The sequence below is a fragment of the Microtus oregoni genome, unplaced genomic scaffold (assembly GCF_018167655.1).
Source record: "Microtus oregoni isolate MIOR12 unplaced genomic scaffold, Mior012 000071F_ref0000514, whole genome shotgun sequence".
NCBI lineage: Eukaryota > Metazoa > Chordata > Mammalia > Rodentia > Cricetidae > Microtus > Microtus oregoni.
The window spans coordinates 7,855,866-7,880,880 of record NW_024543978.1 but is presented as its reverse complement, the minus strand read 5'-3'; the positions used below and the strand labels follow the sequence as shown (position 1 = coordinate 7,880,880).

The following is a 25,015-nucleotide window of genomic DNA, read 5'->3' as shown; positions in this document are numbered from 1 at the left end:
AGCTCTAGCTTCTTATTGGCTAACTTGTACATCTTAATTTAACCCATCTCCATTAATCTGTGCATCACCACGAGGTTGTGGCCTACCAGCAAAGTTTCAGCACATCTGTCTCTGGCAGCAGCTCCATGACTTCTCTGTGACTCTGCCACCTTTCTCCCAGCATTCTGTTTAGTTTTCCCCACCTAGCTCTGTTCCCCTATAGCTCTGCTATAGGCCCAAAGCAGTCCCTTTATTAACCAATCATATTCACAGCATACAGAGGGGAATCCCACATCAGCAGTGTGTTGTGCAGTCTGCCCTCTTGTCCAAAGAGCTTGACTTGCATTTGTTCATTGTAATGAGTTGTTGGTCTGGTTCAAGGCCTCTGGCTTTTGGTACACCCTCACTGAAACTCCTCTTGGGTATCCTGCATTGCCTTGAGTCATGGAGATCCTGCAGCTCTGGTTCTGCAAAGCCAGCCTCTGCTGGAATCGCCACCATCAGGCAAGGGACAGAGCTAGGTCTACTGAACCCCTCTACCATTGGGTACCATTGGGGTTAGGTCTCTTGTGCCTGGGGTGAGGGGTGGGGATGTCTGTGGCTCTTGTTACCACCAAAGGCTGTGTGGATGCCAGAAAATGGGCTACCATCTGAGGCTATGTTGGTGTCTAAGGGTCATGCTGCCACTGGATCCATGGTCCTGCTGCTGCTGGGGTCTGTGTTGATGTCCATGATCCATGTTACCATGGCTGCAGGGGGAGGGGGAATGCAAACCATGCGTCTTGAAATCTGAAGGCCATGCTGAGCTGGCCTCACCTTTTGCTGGCCCTGAGAGACCTGGCTCTGCCCCTTTCTGGCTGCTATAGCTAGAAATCTGTCCCCACTCCACATAGGAGAACAGCCCCCATGACACTGTCTCTGGGAGAGCTGAACCATGGTTTTAAATGGTGCAATCAGTGACGGTGCTATGGAGCACGGGAGTGTGCTGGGTCACGTGAGGGGTAGACAGAAGTAGAGGGCATAGGCTGGTCATTGGAGGTGCCTCGAATGATACCAGTTAGTTCTGTTTTCGAAGATAAGGTTATGCTTTCAAATGATGAAATCCATCATGTTGATTTCATTCAGCTGGAGTTAAGTCTCTTCAAGACAATGACCTCTGATGATACGGCTGGGTTGTAGAGAGGTGTGTAAGAATGTTCTGGAAGTTCCGGGGAGTGCCCATTAGGCAGCCCTCAGGTGCAGTGAAAGAAGAGCCAGCCTTTCCTCTGAGGAATCCGGGGAGTGTGGGAGGAAAGCCTGCTGGTGGGATAGAGCTTGAAACGAGGGAATCAGATTTTTTCCTCAGCCTGCTTTTCAGGCAGTACCTTCCAGCACGATCAGACAGTGGAGCCAGAAAGCATGCCACCGACAAGGCAGCCTTCTGTTATTTCCTACATTGCTTCAGGAAAGGAAAGCTGGCCAGCCCACACCATCTGCCCAGAGTCTGGTGAAGGGAAGATGCGGCGATACAGGGCCTGGCTCATGCTGGAGTACAAAATTTATCCAATGGTTTGAGAAGCAGAGAATTACCCATTTCCATCTCATCAGAAACGTAAGCTAAAGGGACCCTCCTATCCACCTGTACCTGCTTCTACATATAATACATATGTTCTACATAGAATAGCTTACGGTTGTGATCCGCTTGGGCTATGCTGGCTGGGATGGCCATAAGAGGTTCATGGTAGCTGAGAGTCCACGGATATGGTCCCCATCCTCAGCAGGCTACCTGTGCATGCATGCAGCCACCCACCCACTGATACACACACACACACACACACACACACACACACACACACATCCCATCACCTGAGAACGTACCAACAAAAGCCTGAGGAGGATGCCCATGTGTAGAGACGATTGTGTGATGGACATTTAAGCCAGTGTACACACAGACAGTGGAACTTGCTTACCTGATAAAATTTATTAGCTATGGCATGGTTTGAAATTTCAAAACATGGCTTTCTGGTGAGGCTCGCAAAAATTGGGATCTAAGTCTCCAAACTTAACAAAAAGCATTGTGGTGCTGGGATAGGAAAAGTAGATTGGTTCAGTATTTATCTAGAATGTGGCAATCACAGATAGATCATTTAAGTTAGCAGGACAAGCCAGTGGGGTTGAAAGAGCGGTGTTTGACTGCAGAGGCCTTCAGTGGAGACTGAGGGCATTTGTGGCAATGTGGTTGGAAATAAATGACCGAGTGATTGGGGGAGCATCTCCCAAATCCAACTGCAATTAAAAAAGTGTGTTAGTGTGGAGAGGAGTGGTGGCTTTTTCCACATGATTAACATGTGACTTTCTCATGTAGGGATATGTGGCTTTCTTCCACACGTGTGTTTTTTGAGTCTATGGCTTCAGCTGGACCACATTAGAAAGCGTTCTGTTTCTTGTCTATGCTATGTACATAACATACCATGATGGGTATGTTGTCTCAAGCATGCACATCTATCTATCTATCTATCTATCTATCTATCATCCATTCATCTATCTATCATCTATCTATCTATCTATCTATCTATCTATCTATCTATCATCCATTCATCCATCTATCTATCATCTATCTATCTATCTATCTATCCATTCATCTATCATCTACCTACTTACCTACCTACATACCTACCTACCTACCTACTGACCTGTGCTTTGGAAACAGAGTATAACACGTTGTACACATGAAGCAAGTGCTCTACCACTGAGCTACATCTCCAGTGCCTGTCCAAAACTTTTAGATGTAGCCTCCATTATAGAAGAAGAGAGGCATTGTGGGAAAAATAAGTTTAGCACATGGAACATTTCATAAGAAGTCTGACATGATCTTTTCTGAAGGCAGGCATCATTTACTAAGTGTGGGAGACTCTTTGAAACTGAGAGGCCCAGAGATACAAGAACAAATGCCCTTTTCAAGTGCTTCCTGGGTCCTGCACTGGGGTGATGCGTGTGGGCATAGATGCTGCGCTGAAAAGCAGCAGTACTTTCGGGAGCTTTATACATAAGATAGAAATTAAATAGCCCAAGGAGTTCTTGTCTGGTTTCTTAACTGTGAAGATAACAGTTCAGGGATGCGAACCTTGTTATTTGTACGAAATTCTTATTGGAGTTGTGGAGAGGATCCTGTGAATAGCTATAATTTACCTTCAAAGCCATCAGCCGCCAGTGGCTGTTTATATGAGCATCTGCTCACAAACTCACCTCACATCTGCCTGCGAAGGAAGAGAGGAAGCAAATAAAACCCTGGTGGGAAAGGTTAATGCTGATTTAAAGCGGAGGACGCATGACCGTGTTTGTCTTTCAGGATGCTTGTTGAAATATTTGAGATAAATCTCTGCAAAAGAAACTGTAAATGAAAAGTCCCAGAAAAGTGAAAAAAAAAAAAAAGACCAGAAGGCAGAAAGCAGAGGAGACATTTTTCTTGCTCTGTAGACCAGGCTGGCCTCGAACTCAGAGAGATCCACCTACCTTTGCCTCCCGAGTGCTATGGTTAAAGATGTGCACCACCATGCCAGAAAACATTTCTTTTTAAGTAAAGGACTTGAAGGAGAAAGACTACAAGAGGATGTAATTCCTCAAACAGCTGTTAAAAGCACCACTTTAAATACATTTAACAGCTATAATAAAGTGAATGCATTAGGTGTGGCATCAATACAATGCAACAGTATGTTTCTTAAAAATCAGCACTATGAGACTTATAACAGGCCCAAAACACAGGAACCAAGTGTGGGTGAAGTGCTCAGCCATAAACAGGACATGGATATCATCCCCATACCTACAACGAAGGGGTAAGGCCTGATAGAGCCGGGGGCTAGAGAGGACAGAGACAATACAGTGTCTTCTGGACAAGAGAGGACCACTGTACTTATGAACTCAGAACAGCCATGATGGCCTGCATAAGACCTGGACAAGATCAGGCCAGCAGACATCTAGCAGGGGATGGGGTGGGGTGGGGAAGTGGCTCATGAGATTCCGCTCCTAACAGAAGATGATTGATGGTTGATGGATGCCGAGGGTGGAGATTAAGGTTTCTTTAGGGGTGTAGATTGGGACATGTGTCAGTGAATGGCCCCAGTTCTGTGGAAATGGGCATGCTAATAGTATTCAGTGGATTATAATAACGCTTTGATAAAGGATATTAAATTGGGAGGAGTCATGCAGATAGAGTCAAGATGAATTGGAGCAGGGAGAATGACAGGCACATGTGATAAAAATGTATCACATACATGCGTGAGATTCCTAATAAATTCTTAATAAAATTCTTAATAAAATTCTTAATAATATTGTATGTAAAAATAGGTTTGTGTTTAGGAAATAGTCACCAAAGCTTCTTATATGCATTTGACTGCATGACTTTTAAGAGATGAAAGATTGCAGAAGCCAAAGAGTACATATAGTGTGATTAATTGTATTTACTTGTAGGGGCATTTTGTTTGTTTCCTTGTTTATTTGCTGTTTTAAAAGCAGACTAATGGATGGTGTTAAGGTCAGTGGGAAGTTCTGGCTGAGGAGAGATGATTATGTTCATCCATTGGTCTGGGTGCTGTCTATACAGGTATGTGTGCACACAGGTAAAGACTCAGAGGATTGCAGTCTTGAGGTCCCTCACCCAAATTGTGATTGGTCCATGGACCTTTGCTAGACCTGACAGGGAGGATGTGATGTTTGTGGCGGCTGGAGCTTTAAAAGCACAGTGCTAAGTGTGTGCACATCAAAGAAAAGGCTGTTTAGAGACTGAACTCTCTTGCATACTTTAAGGAGGTGGATCGAGCTGACACATTTGTTCTTAAGCTTTCCTACTCCTGGGCGATGTGTTTCAATTATTCTGTCACTGTGTTCACTGTTGGTGGCTTCTGGGGGTGGAGAGTGGGTTTTGTTTTAGGGGTGTGATCTTTTCAGATTGACCATGCTTCATAGGATGGTCTCTGCATGTGCCCTGCTTCTGCAAGCAGCCTGCTGTCTACTACTGATCTATATCCTGAGCTGGAGTGAACCTTTCTGAAGATGCATCTTAGAGCTTGAAGGCATTCCTTTACCAGTCTGTCTCCCAAAGCATCTGCACTCTCGCTGTGTCTAGCTGTTGACATCTTCAGATGCTCACTCTGTCACCCACTTACTGTTTGTAAGAAGTGGATGCTATTGATCTGCAGTTCTGAGAAGTGGCCATTTCCAAGCCAGAAGCTCCAGTCTGAGTTCAGACCTACCTCCACCTGTGAAATGCTATCTACGTTACTTCTTGGTTCTTAATACACCTATCTCTGCATTTTGTTTAACCGTGATACTAAGGATGCTACATCCCGGAGAGAATGGAGAGTCCCGGGGCAATTATCCAGCACTCTGTGGTGTGGTTGAATGATTGGGCTTCCTTCTGGGAAGTAGATAAAGGATTGTCACTATTGAGATTAAAAGTAGAGTGGGATTCAGGTTTTCATTTGCACACTGAGATTTCTTTTGGGAAAAATTTTATTAAATTATTCAACGTCTAAAATAGAACTGATAACCGAAGTTTTAATATAGCCCCTGATTACTGTGTATTTGAGTAGGGAATCCAGCCTCCTAAATAGAAGAAGCAATGGCATTACAAAATATTGGTGTGATATTTGAGAATAAAACTCTGAAAAGTCTTGGCAACAAGGAAACCAAATAGAGGCCACATTAGCCACATCTGCTGTAGTGATAATTCAAACTCTGGGTGACTTACACTGTGTGTTTATCTTTGCTTTGGTCCCATCAGGGATCTGGCCAGGGATCTGCTTGGCTGTGGGCAGCATGAGAACACTAGCTAAGATTGACTCAGTTTTGAATCTACAGCCTGCTGAGACCTAGGGAGGAGGAGGAGAAGGTTTTCCCCGTGTTGGAGAGCTGGAACTCCAGAAGGAAGATAACTAATTACACAGGCATGCAAAGGTCCTCTCGCATGCGGCTTAGCTCGCATGCTGTTGATTAATGCGCATTGGGTGGCCAAGTCTAAAGCCATTGGAAAACAGTTGGAAGGGTTTAGAAGGAGTCAACCACTATTGATAAATAACCCAGTCTGTGCCTGAAGAGAAAGTTTGATGTGAGCTGCAAAAATGTGCCTTTGGTTTGGTTTGAATGCTTGTCAATGTTAGAGAGAAAACTATTTTTGCACAACCATATCTTAGCCCTTCCTTGTACAACCTCCACATTCATGCAAATATTTTAAGCATAGGAAAAGTTCCTATGCAGGTGTCAACTGAGTTTTCAACGAACCTCTGTCTTCTGTGAATTCCAATTTAGTTCCCGGTCATTCACCTCCTGGTTATCCAAAATCAAATGAAACGTAAGCCAATGTTGGACTTTCTTTTAAAAGCAAACACTCAATTTACAGAGAAAATCAAACTTTTCAAATGTCTTCATATTGATGTTTCCAGCAAGTAGCATAGATAGTGGTGTTCTTTCTTGATTGCTACAGATTTTGGCTCCATTTCAAGAGCAGTATCTCTGGAGTTGATGACCTCAAATATATTTTGGAAAAAGAAGAGAAAGTTAAGGTATTAACGGTGTCTCATTATTAAATGCAAAGACAAACCAGGCAGGCAACAGCCCACAAACTAGGCAGAAGTTACTTAAGGGTTCTCATTTTGCCTGCCAGTTATTGTTTTAATATGAAGACTACTTAAAGTCTATAAATGTGTTTATATAACATTGATCTCAAAGTCTGCTACTAGTCCCTCCCCCCATCCCCTGCAGTAATAACAGCATTGTGCGGTCACTTTAGTGTCACCTTTCTGTAACTGCTTTGTCTTGTAAGCTGTACTTACCAGATATTTCAGATTTGGGGCATGAAGCTTGAAGCATCTTATTGTCTTTCACACATGGGAAATACAGTTGTGAAATGGACCCAGTGTCCCCAAACAAGTGGTCCCATTGAGTGGTGACCCCTGAGATACAGCGGGAACTGGATTGTTGCCATGTGTCTGTGGAAACCCGTTGGTTCCCATCCACCAAGGAGAACAGCTCTGAGTGATGGTCTCATCGCGGGGGTCACCCCTTGGGCTGTTGACTCAGGGGAACATAAATGACACAAGTCAGTTTTGTAATGGCCAAGCAAGACTAGCAGGGACAGTTTGGGGATGTTTCCCTTCAAGTTTTATCACTTGTGGTTGATTGATTTTTTTTTTTTTGGCACATCTGTGTCACTGTGATGCTTATTTGTGTCATGTTATGCTTTAGAGAGTCAAAGCCTTTTCGATAACTTATATAAAAGAAAAAAATTATCACCGCCATTAATTGAAAATCAGTGTCATTTGCAATGAACCGAAATAAGCATTAAAAGTAAAATGAAGTGTTAGAAAGGTGAGTCAGAGATTAAGAATACTAGCTTCTCTTCTGAAGGACCCGGGTCTGGTTCCCAGCACCAACATGGCAGTCTGTAATTACAGTTCCAGGAAATCTGATACCCTCTTCTGGCACACACATGTGGCACACACGCAGATATACATGCAAGCATGACACCCATACATATCAAATGAAATTTAAATCTTAAAAAATGCAACGAAAAACATGATTTTCAGTTATGGCTTCTTAACTTTTTGTAGCGCCAGTATTGTTTGGAATGCATATGTGGTAAAACAAGCATAGGTATGCACAGACATAAAATACCAAATATCCTCTCAATTTTTTCCCCTCTTCTCAGGGTGTGAGAGATCAAACTCAAAGACTCATATATGTTGTGCTGCCAACCTGGCTTCAAAACATGTAGGGCACTGTGGTTAATTGTGTGTAAATTATATTATTGTACTGCAGATGGCTATAATTATTTACCTGTGCCTGGAAGTCTGCCCATTAAACAGTCACCGCTTTCCCTTGCCCCATGCAACCACCATTCTGCTTTCTACCTGTGGCTGTTTTAGACTCCTCAAATAGGTATAATCAGGTAGCACTGGTCTGCTGTGATGAGCTCCTTTCACATAGGACAGTATAACACGTCAGTCTCTTTGTGTCACTGGTCAAGGTTTCCCCTTTCTTTGGAGTGAGTAGCGTTTTATGTATACACCACATATTCTCTATCCATTTATCTCATGATAGACACAGTCTGCCCTTTGCTGTTCTGCGCAGTGGTATCCTGGGCATAGAAATGGCAATACTGCTTCCTGATCGTTGTGGTTTGAAGGCAAAAAGTCCCCCACAGGTTTGTATATTTGAATAATTGGTCCCCAGCTGGTAGTGATTTGGGGGAACTGTGTGAACCTTAAGGATGTTGGTTACTGTGGGGCAGGTGTTGAAGGTTATCAGTCTGTTTGACACTTGAGGTTCAAGCTCAACAATTCTGTCTTTAATTCCTTTAGACAGACACCCCAAAGTAGGTGTGCTGGGACATGGAAATTCAGTTTTCAACATTTGAAGGTCCCTATGTCTTCCATATGTGGCTGAACGACTTTGCGTTTCTACCATCGAACCTATCTCCAGCAAAACCTTTCAGCTTTCATTTTTTAAAAAATGACAGCCATTCTAATGAGCATGGTATCTCATTTCTTCTTCAAATAATTTGTATTTCCAGGATGACCAGTGACGTTGAGAGGGTTTATCTTTTCTTCTTTGCCTTTTGCCCACTTTTAACGTGGCTTCTATTGTTGATATTGAGTTGTTAATGTTCTTCCTGTGTTTTAGACACGCATCCCTTGTCCGGTAGATAGTTCACCCACACTTTCTACCACATTAAAAGTTGAGTCTGGGGAGTCTGGGGTTGTTTCTGAGCCTACAGGTAAAATTCCCAGGTTTTCACCTCAGGACATACTTCTGGATATGGGTTCTCATATCCTGTTTTAATTATGTTGAGATGATTTCTTTTCTTTCTTAGCTTGTTCACTTCTCTTCTTACCTATTGTGAGGGTATATTAGTTTTATCAAATGCTTCAATTATTTATCAAATATTCAATTATTTGTTGTGATGATTTTTTCTGTTTATTATTGATTTGTTTTCTTATGATGAATCTTCCTTGAATTCCAGAAATAAATCCTATTTGAATAATGAATGTGTGAGATGTGATATTTTTATTATGCTGCTAAAGTAGGTTTGCTAGTATTTTGTTGAAATTTTTCATCTGTACCAACCAAGTACGTTGACTTATTATATGTCTGTCTCCCTGTAATACTTTTGTGTAGTTTCAGAGTCAGGTCTCATAAAATGTACTCTGATTGTTTCTTCCTCTACAACTTTTGAAAGATCTTGAAAATTTATATCTCACTTAAATATTTTATAAAATTTACCAGTATAGTAATCTGGTGCTGGACGTTAGTTGTTAAAACATTTTCTATTTTTTTTTTCTTCATCGTTACCAGTGGTTATATTTCTGTACTAATTATATGTCCTCATATATACAAAGGTTAATTTTTCTAAGTAACCTTTGTAATAAGTTTTGTATTTAACTATTTATTGGAACATCTTAAAGTCCCTTCTATTTCTGTTTACCAGGTGTAGTGTTTCCTTTCATGTCTGGCCTTATTTATTTTAGCCTTCTTTTTTCCCTGTGTTTAAGAATCTTCAATTTTGTTGACATCTTCTTAAAAGTCAACTCTTAGTTTCATTGATTTTTAAATTGCTTTTCTACTTACTACTGAATTTATTTCTACCATAATTTTTATAGCTTCCATCTGCTTAAGTTTGGGCTTAGTTTTTCCGTTTCCTTTTTTAGCTTCTTATGGTAAATGTTGGTGTGCATGGCAATGTCTCTTCTTTGAATGGCGCCACTGCCACTGCCCTCTGTCCACTCAGTGCTGTCGTGGCTGTGGCACACACGTATGTCATGGCTGTAGCACACATGTGTGCCGTGGCTGTAGCACACATATATCATAGCTGTAGCACACACTTATGTCGTGGCTATAACACACACGTGTGCCATGGCTGTAGCACATACATATGGTGTGGCTGTAGCACACACGTGTGCCGTGGCTGTAGCACACACATGTCGTGGCTGTAGCACACACATGTGCCATGGCTGTAGCACACACACATGTCATGGCTGTAGCACACACACATGTCATGGCTGAAGCACACACACATGTCATGGCTGTAGCACACACACATGTCGTGGCTGTAGCACACACACATGTCGTGGCTGTAGCACACACACATGTCGTGGCTGTTGCACACACATGTCGTGGCTGTAGCACACACACATGTCATGGCTGTAGCACACACACATGTCATGGCTGTAGCACACACACATGTCATGGCTGAAGCACACATGTCGTGGCTGTAGCACACACATGTCGTGGCTGAAGCACACATGTCGTGGCTGTAGCACACACGTGTGTTGTGGCTGTAGCACACATATATCATAGCTGTAGCACACACACATGTCATGGCTGAAGCACACATATGTCGTGGCTGTAACAAACACACATGTCGTGGCTGTAGCACACACATATGTCATGGCTGAAGCACACATATATCATAACTGTAGCACACGTATGTCGTGGCTGTAGCACACACATATGTCATGGCTGAAGCACACATATATCATAACTGTAGCACACGTATGTCGTGGCTGTAGCACACACATATGTCATGGCTGTAGGACACATATGTCGTGACTGTAGCACACACATATGTCGTGGCTGAAGCACACATATATCATAGCTGTAGCACATGTATGTCGTGGCTATAGCACACACACATGTCATGGCTGTAGCACACACATGTCATGGCTGTAGCACACACACATGTCATGGCTGTAGCACACACACATGTCATGGCTGTAGCACACATATGTCATGGCTGTAGCACACACATATGTCATGGCTGTAGCACACACACATGTCATGGCTGTAGCACACACATGTCATGGCTGTAGCACACACACATGTCATGGCTGTATCACACACGTGTGGCGTGCTGTGTTCCCATTTTAATTTATCTAAAATGATATTTTTAAATTTTCCTTTTGATTTCATTTTTGAACAATTGTTTGTTTAAGAGCAGTGTTTCATTTCTACCTTTTTGGGAATTTTTATTCCTAAGCTTTCTGTCATCTATACTGACCTCAAACCCCTAGTGATCCTCCTGCCTCACCTTCCCAGTGGCTGGTATTAATCCTTAACTCATGGCCTGTTCTGGAGAACGTTCTGTTTGTTCAGGATGTGTTTGGTGGAAACCTCTGTTGATATCTGTATTGCCATTTGTTCTTCAGTGATACACAAGCACTCTGCTCCCTTAGGAATCCTCTGTCTAGGGCTCTGTCCATTGTGGAAAGTGGGGTACTCCCAACATTGTACTCTCCATTGTGAGGTACCTGTATCTATGATTGTGATGTGTTTGGGGGACTAATCCCTTTATCATCCATCATGCAGTGTTTTTTATGTTCGGTAATTTTTCCGAGTCAAAGTCTGTTTTATATGATGTAAGTATGGCCGTCCTCCCTTCCTTTTGCATATTCATCTTTATGGAATGTAGTTTTCAATCTCAGTTTATCTGTGTCCTTGAGTCTGAAGTGACTTCTTAATTTGGACTTTGTCCTTTAAGGCATACTGTGTGCTTTTGATCAGGGAGTTCAATATATTTACATTCAAAGTCACCGCCAACACGTAAGGCTTAATCATCATTTTGTGTCTGTCTTGTGACTCTTTTGTCCTGGCTAACTTCTGCTGTCTTTGTCATTTGTTGAGAAGTTCTTTGTTGTTGCTGCTATGACATACTTCTTTCTGTCTTTTGTGTATCTCCTGTGAGGTTGTGTGGGTGGATGGATGTGTGTGCATGTGTGATGATGATGGGGCTTAAAGGATTTTGACTGCAATTCTCTTTATTTGACCCAATAACTTCAATGATATTATTATGTAGCTCTTATATTTTTCAACTTCTGTTTTATAAAACTAATGTTAAAATACATGTTTTTATATTATGTACACATTAATGTATTTTATGGTTATAGTGTTCTCTGCATTTTTGCTTCTACACTGGAATTAATTATTAATACACCCTTGCATTATTGGAGCAGTATGTATTTGTCTATCTATACCTTTATCAGCAAATTTCATACATTTATGTTCTGTTTAGTTTTCTTTCAATTGGAAAACCCCTTTTGCAAGGTAATTATCTGTTAACTCTTCCGCTTTTATATAAGCTTTATTTCCTTTTTAATTTTGGAGGATGGTTTGCCAGATACCAAATTGTTGCTTAATAGTTTATTTATTCTTTTCATCGTGGGCTATATCATTCCATTCTTTTTCGATGTTGAGGAAACCTATGATCTTGGGGTGGTCCAGCTTATTTTTCTTTTATTGACTTCAAAATTTTTTCTTTTCCATTAGTCCTTGAGATTACAATAGGGCTTTCTGTTGCAAAGTGTCCCGCTGTGCCTTTCTTTGTATCTAGGCTAGTTAGCATCCATTGAACTTACTTGCTCTGGATGCTCATTTCCTTCTCTTTACACTGAGGGGGTTTGGTCAATCTTTCTTTAGATAAATTTTCAGTTCTTCCCGTTTTCCTTTCTGGAATTTTCTTAACTGAACAAGTTGGTCTGAGTGGTGGTGTCTCTCAAGTCGAATTGGATAATTTCAAATGACCCGTGTTGAAACTGATTATTCTATCTTCTCCATCAAGTTTGTGATGCGCTTCTGTTCCAGTGTGAGTCTCTGTGGCTGTGATGGAGCACTGGCCAAAGCAACCTGATTGAGGAAAATGTTTTCTTGGCTTCAGGTTTACAGTCCACCATCAAGAGAAGACTGGGCAAGACTCAAAGCAGGAACTTGAAGGTTGAGACTTAAGCAGAGGTCATAGAGAGTGCTGTTTCCTGGCTTGCTCATCTTGCTTCCTTATATAGCACAGGCTACCTATCCAGGGGTGGCACCACGCCCATATTAATAATTCATTAGAAAATCACCTCAACAGAGTCACCCACAGGTCAATCTGATGGAGGCAATTCAATTGATGAGGTTCTTACTCCCCAGGTGACTGTAGTTTGGCTCAAGGTGACAAAAGCTACTGTCCTGTCTTCACTGGTGAATGTCTCCATTCAATGATTATTTTCCAAGTTCCCAACATTTCTATCCATTCCTTGTTATTTTATTGTTATTTTCCTTTTGGCTCCTGAATCCCCTGCACCAGAACATTGAACACATGTAAGGTATTTATTTTTAGTAACTTAGCAGGTGATTCATATACCTCTGTTTCTTTAGCATCCATTTGCAGGGATGTAGTGTGTACCTCTGACTGGGGTCTGCTTGTTTCCTTGCCTTGGAACTTCGTGTTGGGCTCAGTACCTTGGAGAAAACAGCTCCCCTCCCTGTGTCTTGAAAGGCAGCCTTCAGATAGGGAATGACTTTCAGGCAGCCAGGCTAGAAATCCTGAGGATCTTTCTGACCTTCTCCATGGGTTCCTCCCATCTGAACTTGTATGTGTAGATTCCAGCCTGAGAAGTGCTCAGCTTTTCCGGCACCTGCACCTGTGCACCTGTTCACACCTGTTGGCGTCTGACGCCCACACTGAAGGTGCTTTGAAATGGGTGAGCCACCCCATTCTTCTGCTCGCGCTTTCTCTGGCCTCTCCACTCTGAGAGCATGTGAGGCCCTGTTAGGGAGTGGAGTGGGCCAGACATCAATGAACAGAGTAAACTCTCCCCCTTTTACAACTGAATTCAAGTTGCAGCTCTCTGAGAAGGACACACAGGTGTCTTTTCCAACAAAGGGCCATTTCATTCAGGGTCCAGGGATAAAACAGAGGGCCTAAGCCAGCCTTGTATCTCAAGGACAAAACCCAGCAGCCCCCTTCTGGGTCACATCCAAGCTTATGCAGATGTGTCCAAAATGATAAGACTAAACCTCAACCAAATAGAAATATATAACTGCTGCTTCCTTGACCAATTAAGTTTGAGATGACCTGATTGCTCCTAAAACTACTCTCAATATCTGCTCTGTTGCCTTAACAAGTGGCTGGATGTGTGATTGGGGATATTTCCTGCATGCAAACATAATTTAGTCGTTGCCAAGTGAGAGTAAATCTTCTTTCCCCTGAGGAATAAGGTATTTGCAGATGACCTCAGGATGTCTCTCCTGCATTGAGAATCGCCGTGGATCCCCCCACCCTAACTAGTAGCCACACGGAATAGTGAGAGAAAACCAGAATCAAGCGGCCTGAGTAGAGACCACACCACAGAACACAGGCACACAGAGTGGCTTTGGCCTCTAACTTTTCTTCCATCCCCAGTGGGAATAATTACACATCAGTTAGAACAAGGAGTGTATCAGAAATGAGTCTTCACCGCCTTAGGAGTTTGTAAAGGTTTTGGCAGATTTAAGCTAGATTTCTGTTGGGGAAGACTGTCAGGATAAACAGTATGGCTTTGGAATCAACGAGAAGTGTGGAAAATCGAGTGGGAGATAACTCCGTTTGGGACCAGCTCTTTGGCTTAGTCATGGTGCTATGGGCAGGAGCAGATGGGAAGCTGCCATGGGGAAATGCTCCTCCTACTGCGATTCCAAAGGGGACATGTGGCTTACCTGTGGTCATAGCCTAAAGATGCTGGGCATTCCTGACTTGCTCATAGTCTAGAGAGGCTGGCGCTGGTTACCTAGAGTGAGAAGATACTCATCTGTGGAGGATCCCGCTGTCTGGTTTGGGGACCTTTGGCTGAGAACCCCTCTAATAACAACGGATGGTCTTTCCCCTCGTTTCAGGGCTGCGATATGAATCAGGTGATTTTTCACTTGTGTCTAAAGCCCTAGGCAAAAGTCTCATTCTGGGATGTATAGGGAAGAGGGGGAGGCGTGACTGACAGTTGTACTGACAGCACACACCACATGGAAAGGAGACATGACAGCCAGAAATCAGGGCGCTCTTTCACAAGAATTGGGCATGGATTGTGGCAGCCATGACGGAAGCACCAGAGTGTGGATGTGATTGGAAGGGGTCGAGGTCTAAGCTGTTTGCTGACAGGGGACTTCAGAACTCAGTGGCATGGGTTTACTCCACATGTAGGAGAACAACAGCTAATTTATGCAGTAATTTTAAAGGACACACATACCTGTATAGAGTGCATCTAGCTGACGCTGTATATCAGGCTTACCTTGATCAAAATGAATTAAAACATGAAATGGGATATAAAATGCTAAATACCCATATTCAAGATAGACCTACTCCACCCCCCCTTTTCCACACTTATTTTTGTTGCATCATTGTGGTATAAGATTCACTCCTATTTTAGGAATAAATATATTAGTCTATGCATGCATGCATATTTCCATACCCTTCCCTGGACATGCATGTCCTGAAGAGGACCACATCCAGGCAGCTTTATGCTGTATATTTATTTGCATGCTGTGTTTTTCTACCACATGTCACAGAAGAAAGTGACCATAGGAGTCTTGGCTGGATAGGGGACAAAAGTGTGAGATGTCCGAGCTGCTGGTTTCGCACAGCCGTCTGAGGAAGTTCTGTGGGCAGATGCGGGGTGTCTGTGAGGTTGGATTATTCTGGAATGGAATGCAGATGTGAAGGAAAAGAATTAATGTCAAAGGTCGTAGGCAGTCCTTGCCAAATAAGTTGGTTTCTGCCTCAGGGAAACTGGCTGTTTGTTATGTTCTGCCTACTTGGGCTCGGCCATCATGAGAGCTATTCCATGAAGCCTTTGGGTCTCTGTTTCAATACTTTCTTCTTAAATCAATCAATTAATCAATCAATCAATCAATCAATCAATCAGTAAATGAGAGAAAGGAGAGAGAGAGAGAGAGAGAGAGAGAGAGAGAGAGAGAGAGAGAGAGTCTTTAGCCCCTTTTAAAAGAATAGTAGATGAACCACCAAGCAAGCAGTTCATGGGGGAAGTCTTCCCACTCCAGGTCTCTGGACCCGGGGCAGGGCTCTGTGTGTCCTCCAGGAGCCTGCCAGGTAGCTCATCCCAATACCCTCCTCATTTGTGAACTTCTGGAGCATGTGAAGGGGCCGGAAATACAGATGCAAAGCTCCAGGCTCCCCATGACACAAGGCAACAGTAGGATATTCAAGAGGAGCCCCAGTGAGGTCCCAGCATAGATAGTGTAGCAGAAGCAGATGCTTGAACCAGACAGATGACTCATTGCAATGAACGTGTAGAAGTAAAGATGTATGGACTAAAGGGTCTACTGTGTGACTCACTGGGCTGCACTACAGCTTTCTTCCCTAGATTTTATTTTCTTATTTATTTATTTTTGTTGTTTTGTTTTGTTTGGGTTTAGTTTTAAATTTTGTGTTGGGGGTGTTGCAAGGGCAGAGGGTGGAAGGGAGGGGATGGAGAGATGAGTGGGTTTGGGATGCATGATGGGAGGTCCACAAAGAATCAATAAAAGGTTAAAAAAAGGAAAAGATTAGAAGTTTTCTGAGCACAGATCACAACTTGGTAGCCCGTGTTTTTACAGCATATTTTTATCCTTAGGAGCTGCTATGTTTCTTTACTTATGGAAGATTAAGTTCCAGGAGGATAGTAATGTTGCCTGCCACCAAAACTTGACTCAGAATAAGTGCTAAGAACTAAAAATAGTGAATGAGTAGATGGATAGAAGACCAACCAAAGATCAGATAGTGTGGGTCATAGATGGGTGCAAGGAAGATGCTTAGGGAAGGGCCATGTTTCTTCTTCAGCTAAACTGAGTGGTGTCCTCCTTGATACTGTTACATGCTGAAGAAATTATTTTATCTAACGATCAACACACAAAGGCTATACAACATATATAGTTAATTTGCAGAGAACCCGATTAATATGAAAGTTCTTTTCTGCTGCAAAGAACGAGATCCACAGCTCCCGAGACTTTTAAACCACTGGGCTGTGGTTTGAATGTGAAAATCCTCCATAGGCTCATGTGCTTTGACACTCGGTCATTTGGAAAGGTTACTGAAATTTAGAAGGTGAGTCTTGCTGGAGGAAGTTCATCTCTCGGGGTGGGCTTTGGAGTTTGACAGACAGACCATACTTCCTGTTATTTCTCTGATTTTGAGCTGCTAAAGCAATGTTGTGAGTTGGCCTCAGGCTCCATCATCCCTATCTTTCCTACCATGATAGACAGTAACCTTTCTGCAACCAGGAGCCAAAATAAGCCTTTCTCCCTTCAGTTGCTTCTGTCAGGGCAATTGTCATAGCAACAGAAAGGAAGCTAATACAGATAGTGAAGAAAGTCACACTGAAGGCTAATGGAATGAGTCACACCACAGGTCTAGGCTCTGTGGCCAGTCTTCTCTGACGTGACTTAACAACTCTGTGGCAGTAGCCTTGGCTGTTTAGGAACAGGTCCAGAGCTCTATTGTTAAATAGCAGTTATATCCAAGAAGACCCTGCGACCTTATCAAAACCCATCTTTGCGGCAAAAAACCGATTCATCCAGTGCAAAGAGTTTGCAAAAGGGACAGCGTTCGCCCATTCTGCCTCAGTGTTGTCATTTGTAGAAGAAGATGAAAAAATAAATGCATTTCTGAAAGTCTCATGTGACAGAAAGGTGTCTGTGGATGGGAGATACCATAGTCTTTAGCATGTATGTTGAGTAAGGGTAGGTCATGAATTTGTCTAGACTGCAGCTCTTTTGAAAGTAAGGCATCTATGTATGTGGGTGGGGGCTGCGGGGTGTGTGTGTGTGTGCACATGCTCAGTGAAGTGTGGCTCTGAGCTTGGCATATGCGACTGCCTTGGAAGCCAGTTGTCCTTTGTCATGCGCAGTCCTGACCCTGCCTGCCCTGTGAACACTCACTCTCCTCCCTGGAGCCGTGAGCGGGGGCGGTGTCATTTTCCTTATTACCAAAACCAATTTCCAGAATGGGTAATTGTGTTCTGACTCATGCAGTTCGCCTGCATTTCCTGGCTGCTTCCGGTGACTTATGTCTTCCTCTTGGCTCCTTAATGGATATGTAATGAAGCAACATATCTCAAAGTCATGGCTGTGTTTCAGACTTCCCTTAAGTAATGTCTCAGTGGAGGGCCAGTCTAAAGGCTGGCACATGCATGCCCTACCTGCTTCCCCAAGGCAAGAAGCCCTGTTAAAAAGACAAATACTCGCAGGCTGGAGGTGACTTCTGGAGGCTGAAGGCTTTAAGTGGTGGCCCATGTTCGAGGTGAGACAAGAGTCCTCATCTGCCTGCTCCATGTCTTATTTCTGCCAGTTTTTCAACAAACTTGGTTGTATGATGTTAATCTTTTTCAGCCTCAGTTTCCACCTATAAATATTGCTGCTAATACTGACACCTAGCTCTGAGACTTTTGTGATGATTCGAACAGGCATGCTCTCCGGAAATGCTCAAGCCAGAATTTGACTTATGGGGAGGTTCGGTATATGCTGCCCCATGGTCCAGTCCTTTTTCTTTGATGCCATCCGTCGGAAAGTCATTTTCAAATGCCTCAGGTCTCTTTGGGAGTTGGAGAGATAGGTATTATGATACATTATGACAACAGAAAATCAGTAGAGCTTCAAGTCCCATGTATGGCAGCTTAGGGAAGGGAATGACAAACTCACATGGGGGTCAGGGCAGTCTTCCCAGGAAAAGTAGACTTCCAAAATAAATCTGCGGGCAAGTTTAGTCTTTTGCTCATAGAGCCCATATATTGAGTGACTACCCACCAGAGGACAAGATCTGTGTCATCAAACCCTCAATAGGGGCAGTGAGGGAGTGAAGAAATGGCACACAGATGCACAGGCTGTGTGGGATCAGGTAGGGGTTCTGGCTACCTTAGCACCTACAGCCTCATTGTGTCTAGTAACCACATCATTAAGGAAGGGGACAAGTTGGTCTGAAGGTCTCTTTAGGGGAGCAGTCTCAGGCTGTAAACATCTGGGAGGAGGAACTAGCTGCAGTTGCTAGTCTTTGTGTACAATGGTCACTCCTTATAAACACTCATACTGGGACCCCTGAGAACCGAGGCAACCCCTTTGAGCCTGGCCCATATGGGGAACTGACTTTGCAAATGTCCCATGAGTCGGAGGCCTTGGAGTTCTGGGCAAGATTGTGCTCATGTCAATGGTATAAATTCACTGGGATTTCATCTCACTTGGGTCTTGCTCAGCTCCCTAAAGATGAGCTCTGTGTTAGACCTGGGAGACAATGATGAACGTAAGTACAGTGCCTGCCATATGGAGCTGACTCTCCTTAGGCAAGAGAAGAACTAAACCAATCAGTCATGTAGCTGGTCAAGAGGGAAGCCATGGGAGATACGTATTGGGTAGCTTGGGAGTTTGAATATTTGGGTGATGGTTCCAGGAGGGAACCAGTGAGTAACTGAGATCTAAATTAAGATTTGGGGATGATTGGAGGGCAGTAGCTGGAGAGGAGGCAAGGTTCTGGGCCTTGGAAGCCACACGATCAGTTCTTGAACAGAGTGTGGGGTCCAGTTTGGCTAGGCCATAGAAAGCTTGGAGACATGGTGGAAGTCTATTGGAGAGTTAAGTGTGGAGGAGATACAGAGGGCTGGCATGGTCATTTGCACACCAGGATTTGGGTTTTCATGCCAACTGTAACTGGCAATCTTGGCGGCCTTGACTTTCCTGCTTAAAAATGCCAGAATGAAACCTCGAGGTTGCAGAGACCATGCACTGTTTGCACAGTGAATTCTTGGGGTTTAAAGGGGAAGTAGGGAGACAAATAAATAATTATAGAAAGATGTCAGTGGCTTAGGTTGGGTTCTGGCACAAAAATAAACACATACACCAAATCAGCAGTTGTGTGTAGTGAGTGCCAAGGGGTTGTTGCTGATGGAGGATAAGCCATATCCTGCGGAGTCTCTGGAGATGCTGGTATGGCAAGCCTCTTAGGATCTCTGTGTGGCATTTCATGCTGATAAATTTGCATTTATACTATAAGAAGGGCCACTGGAGGTTAAGAAGCCGGGAAATGAAATGATCAGATTAATGTGCCCGTGGAGGGTGTTTATTTTTCTTCCTGGGTATTTCTTAAGTCAGGCATTTATTGAATTTAGGGTAATGGATGGGAGAGGTGGTCCAGCATCACTGCAGGCTAAGATTGATGGGAGGCTTATTCTTTTGTATAACATTTAAGGGGGTGTTAAGGGGAGTTTAAGCTTGCACTGTGAAAGGCTTATTTATCTTTTAAATAAATACTTACCAAAAAGCCATGTAAGCCTTCCTCTTTGCAGGCCCCTCCAGGATGACAGGACCTCATCCTGGCAGAACTTCCTTTGTAGAAGCACCATGAATTAGCATCCTCTATGGCAGGGCAGGGAGGGATTTCTGTAAGTGCCAATAGTTAAGATTGTGAGGAAGGGAGGGGCACAATGTATAAGAGGACAACTTTGATACTGATGTGAGCCGGGTGGTACTGTGTGGTGTTCTCATACTCTAAGACAAAGACCCATGACCTCCGAGGAGCTTAAGGTGAGTCAGAGAGGTTGAAATCAAGTTTGTGATGGGGTCTCTCTGAGTTGTGATATATGGCTTGACTCTTGAAGACAGGCATGATTTTTGAGATTCCAGACCCTTCCCCTCAGATGTGATAATTTAGTGATGGATTGGACCACCTTTCCTTACCTCCCATCCTTCTGATTCATGCTGGAGCCTTCGTTTCTGCAGATTTGTTCTGTGAAGCGAGGCTCGCAGGCGATGGGCTCACTGCCCTCTGGGTCTCACCTCTGGGGATGTAGGCAGGAAGTGTTCATGCAGAGCATGTGACCAGACTTCTAAATCTTGATTTTTTTTTTCAGGTTACAGAACTCAACAATGTGAAAAATGTAGCCCGATTGCCAAAGGGCACCAAGAAACACGCTATAGGGATCTACTTCAATGATGACACCTCCAAGACCTTTGCTTGTGAATCAGGTTTGTTTGCGGCAAGTGGGGGGGGGGGGTTGGCCTTTGATACCTATGTGTGTGTGTGTGTATATTTATATATATCTCTTTCGTGGTCGCTGCCGTTTCCACAGATCTTGAGGCCGATGAGTGGTGTAAAGTTCTCCAGATGGAGTGTGTGGGGACCAGAATCAATGACATCAGCCTCGGAGAGCCTGACTTACTGGCTACGGGGGTGGAACGAGAGCAGAGTGGTACGTGTGTGAAGCAGCCCTCACCTCCTGTCTCTCTCATAACCTGTTTCATTCCCTTGTGATAAAGCACAAGGCATCTTCATTCTATATAGTTGTGAGTTAGGAAAATGTATGGAGAAGTGAGTTCTAATAGCCCTCAACGTTAATATTGGAGTGAATGGCATCCTCCAGAGTTCTGGGATGTAGAAAAGAACCCACACTAACGGTTTCAGTCAGCGATTTTAAGGCCCACGCTGTGAATCCGCTGGATGGAAGGTGATTTGTGAACATCCAATTGTGACATTTGCAGAGGAGCCCCACCCCATGAGTATTAGGACCTCCCCCATTTTATAGACGGGGAAAGCCGGAACCTCAGAGAGCTAAACTTCTTGTTCCAAATGTAGTAGTTAGTGTCTGAATCCAGACTATGATCACAGGTCTTCATTTACAAGGCACGAGCCTTAAAGTGGGATGACTTCCCCATTGCCTTCTCACTTAAAATATGTTTGAACACTTTTCAGTGTTTTTAATAGAATTTAATCCCCGTGAATATTTCATCGTGATGAGAAAAATTCAACCCTTGAGCCAACTCAGCTCAACACACCATCTAGGAATAAATCCTTTAAAATAATAATGACCAAAATATTCATGAACATTTTAGCAAAAATCAATGTTGATTCATAGTGTGAGCCTGGAAGAATTGCTCCATCTTCAAATAGCTAAACCTAACGACTGGGTTGATTGGATCCCAGGGTTCTGCTTCAAAGCCCGACTTGACCTATGGACACTTGTCCGAGTGGAAGCTGCTCTGGGTTGCCTAGATTGATGGCAGACAGGGCAGAGGTGGAATTGCACTCTGCAAGCCATCTAGCTGCTAGTTAAGACTCTTCTCCCTCCCAGCGGAGCTGTGTCTTCATGACACATTTACGGTCTTGCCCATGTTGAATGGACGGTACCATACCAGCTGTTGATCAGGACCTGGAGGCGCTGGCTAGGGCAGAGCAGCCTCTAGTGAGGCTGAGAACTGGAGCTACACAGGGGTGAAGCCATTTACCAAGGCCATCCACCCCAGCCCGGACCTTCCTTCTGTGGTTCACTCAGGCAGAGAAGAGGAAGCCAGGGCCTTGAGGGCACAGGCCAGCTCACGGAAAGCATGGCAGGGATTGATGGCTGCCATCCTTTAGAATGGCTGGCTCAACCCTTAGCCTTCACACGTTTGTGTCTGCGGCACAGTAGAAGCACACAGGGTTGTGAGTCAAACTGAGAACGGTGCCTAAGCTTTCCTTTTTGCCTGCCAGCTTTGTGTGCTCAGGTTTTCTCCTGTTACATGCTCTTAAAAACCTCCACCGTTCTTTGGAAGCACTTTATAATCTGATTTTGGAGGAGTTGTTCAAATCCGTACACTTACAATGGTTTCTCACTGAATGCATGAGAGGCGAGCACTCTACCACCGACCTCTCTCCTACCCCACTAATTTATTTTTATAGCGAATCAATTTGCCTCTAACAGAATCCATTAACGATGGTCTCCTTTACCTCTTACTTACTGAAAACAGTTTAATCTACGGTCCAGAACTCTCAAGGGGCACAGCTGTTTCACAATAGTTTCTAGAAAGCACGCATCATTTGACTATTGACAGTTCAGAATAAATTCAAAAGACTTAAATCGCAGGGGCCTAAGCCCGCTCATGTAGACAGTCTTAATATTATTATTTGCTAAGTTCAAATAAAATATGGAAGTTTTGATGATTTTTCATATAAGATAACTAACCTAGACCATTTCTAATAGAAAGTTGTTAGCATCACACTGTCCTGTTAGATGTTTGGAATCTACTCTAGGATGGATAGATAGAATTGTCTAGCAAATATCATAATATTTTTGATCATATTTCACTTAGAGATTTTTGACTCTGTTAACTTTTTTTGTTAATGAAGTTTCTAAGTTGTAATGATAAAAACAGTGTAACTCTTCAGGGGAGATCTTCTCTATAGTTACCAGCTACAGTTAGCTTCCATAGTTTCCATAATCTTGGTGACATTGTCAACAGTCACTCCAGGAAACACATGGCTATCTCTTCCCAGAGGTGGCTAAACAAAGTTCTTTGCTAGAACTCTTTTTAAGGATCTCCCTTGGCATCTTCACAGCTGTTGGTCAGCTAATTGCACACTGTTTCTGTGAAGTGTGGATTCAATAATTCGGGGTGCAGCTTTATTCGGTTGATTAGAGAAACTGCAAACTGGTTAATGCTACTTTAGGATCACAGATCAGAAGCCCGTCCTTGCGCTCCTGTACCTTTGTAGGTGCAATAAAGGTGTACTCAGCAGGGAAACTCTGCTCTGAGTGCTTACGTTGCTCTGGTCTTTTATCGGCACACTTTTTTATAATGATGAAAATTGAAAATGTCTAAAACTGATCTTTGCTCACGTCAATAGTATTTAGTGTGTGTCGACACGCAGAGTGTATCATTATGCCATGTAATAGCATCTGCATTTAAAATCTCATTTATAACCTTTATCTTCCTGAATGTTCCACCAAACCGTTAGCATGTACATATTTTTTAAATGCTTCTGTATTCCTACGATGTCTTTGCTGTTTCATTCCTGGGGATTTTAGACTAACCTTTTGTTTTTCTCCCAGAGAGATTCAATGTGTATTTGATGCCATCTCCTAACTTAGATGTACATGGCGAATGTGCCTTGCAGATAACATATGAGTACATCTGTCTTTGGGACATCCAGAATCCCAGAGTCAAACTCATCTCTTGGCCGCTAAGTGCCCTGCGGCGGTATGGACGTGACACCACGTGGTTCACTTTTGAGGCAGGGAGGTAAGTGTGTGACTTTTTATATATCTTTGTCCGGTGTCTGCTTCCCTTCTCCAGGTTCAGGACATGGAACTGGACCAGAAGTTTGCTTCAGAAAATTCATAAACTCTGGTCTTATGGAAAGATGATAGCACGGTGTCCGAACAGCCAAATCCCCTCCCTCCTAGGCAGGATTCTAACACTTCACAGATATGACATGACCTTTCATTCCTTGATTTGATGCCATGCCCCAAACTGAAACTGAGCTGGTAAACCGTAGCACGGACTGGGTTAAGCTGAGAAGAGGCCTACTCTCTGTCGTGTGAGCAGCTTCCTTGCTGTAATTCAAGGTTCACTACTGTATGTGAACTGGCAGGGTAGATCATACATGTGAGGACGGACCCCTGACACTTTACAGGTTGCAGTCTGCTTACTATTTAACAAATGGCAGACATGCTGGAAATGCTGGATTCTTAAGCTTGCTAGTTGCTATCCCACTGAGCCCTTTCAGGGTCCCCCTTGCTCCTGTTAGAGGCAAATGTGGGAGTGAAGGGGATACAGGTGCCAGTTGGGAGCATCATGGCCTACAAAAAGATCCCTTTGGTCAGTGTTACATTTTACCTCCCCGCCCACAGCGCTTCCTCCCTGAGGTTAGGTTCCTTTTAAAGGCAAAACAAAACAAAAGCAAAGCAAAATCCCTCCAGCCCCCAAAACTAAACAAACAAACAAACAAAAAACCAACCCCCTTTTTGTATTTTAAAATTTCAAATGATTCAAGCTTTAAGAACTACAGGCCCATCAACATTCTAGCACCGAATGGAGAAGGCTTCACAAACCATGACCCTAACTGAAGAACTGTGGGTGATGGGTGGCCTCTAGCAGAGGAAGAGTCAGTTTTCTTTCAGGGCATGGCTTCTGGTAGGTAGACCCCTTATGCCCAGGAGCATCTAAAGAGCACACATTGGATGATGGGTTATTTGTTAAGCAAAACCAGAAACAACAGCAACAAAACACCAGGGTGACTACACAAAGTTGAGCCATAGGTTGGGAGACAGGGAGCTGGGGTGTATCCGGAGGAGTAGAAGTTAAAAAGATCAAAATGCATGAATGGAATTCTCAAAGAATTGATAAAAGCATTGTCTTAAAAATGGAGAGTAAGGCCGTCTGTGTGTGCCTTAACATTACAGTGCAGTTGTAACAGCCAGGTTAGAGTACTGAAGGTCATGGGTTAAATCTGATAGCTCTTTTACAGGGAGTGATATTGATT

At 43.4% G+C, this 25,015-nt stretch overlaps 1 protein-coding gene across 1 annotated transcript in view; it reads left to right on the top strand.

Moving 5' to 3' along the window:
• Dok5 (docking protein 5) overlaps positions 1-25,015 on the top strand; it is a 148,152-nt gene that overhangs the window by 79,688 nt on the left and 43,449 nt on the right. The window contains exons 3-5 of the mRNA XM_041641795.1: positions 20,628-20,742; positions 20,847-20,966; positions 23,583-23,772. Of these exons, the coding sequence (XP_041497729.1) occupies positions 20,628-20,742; positions 20,847-20,966; positions 23,583-23,772 (425 nt within the window). The remainder of the gene's footprint in view (positions 1-20,627; positions 20,743-20,846; positions 20,967-23,582; positions 23,773-25,015) is intronic.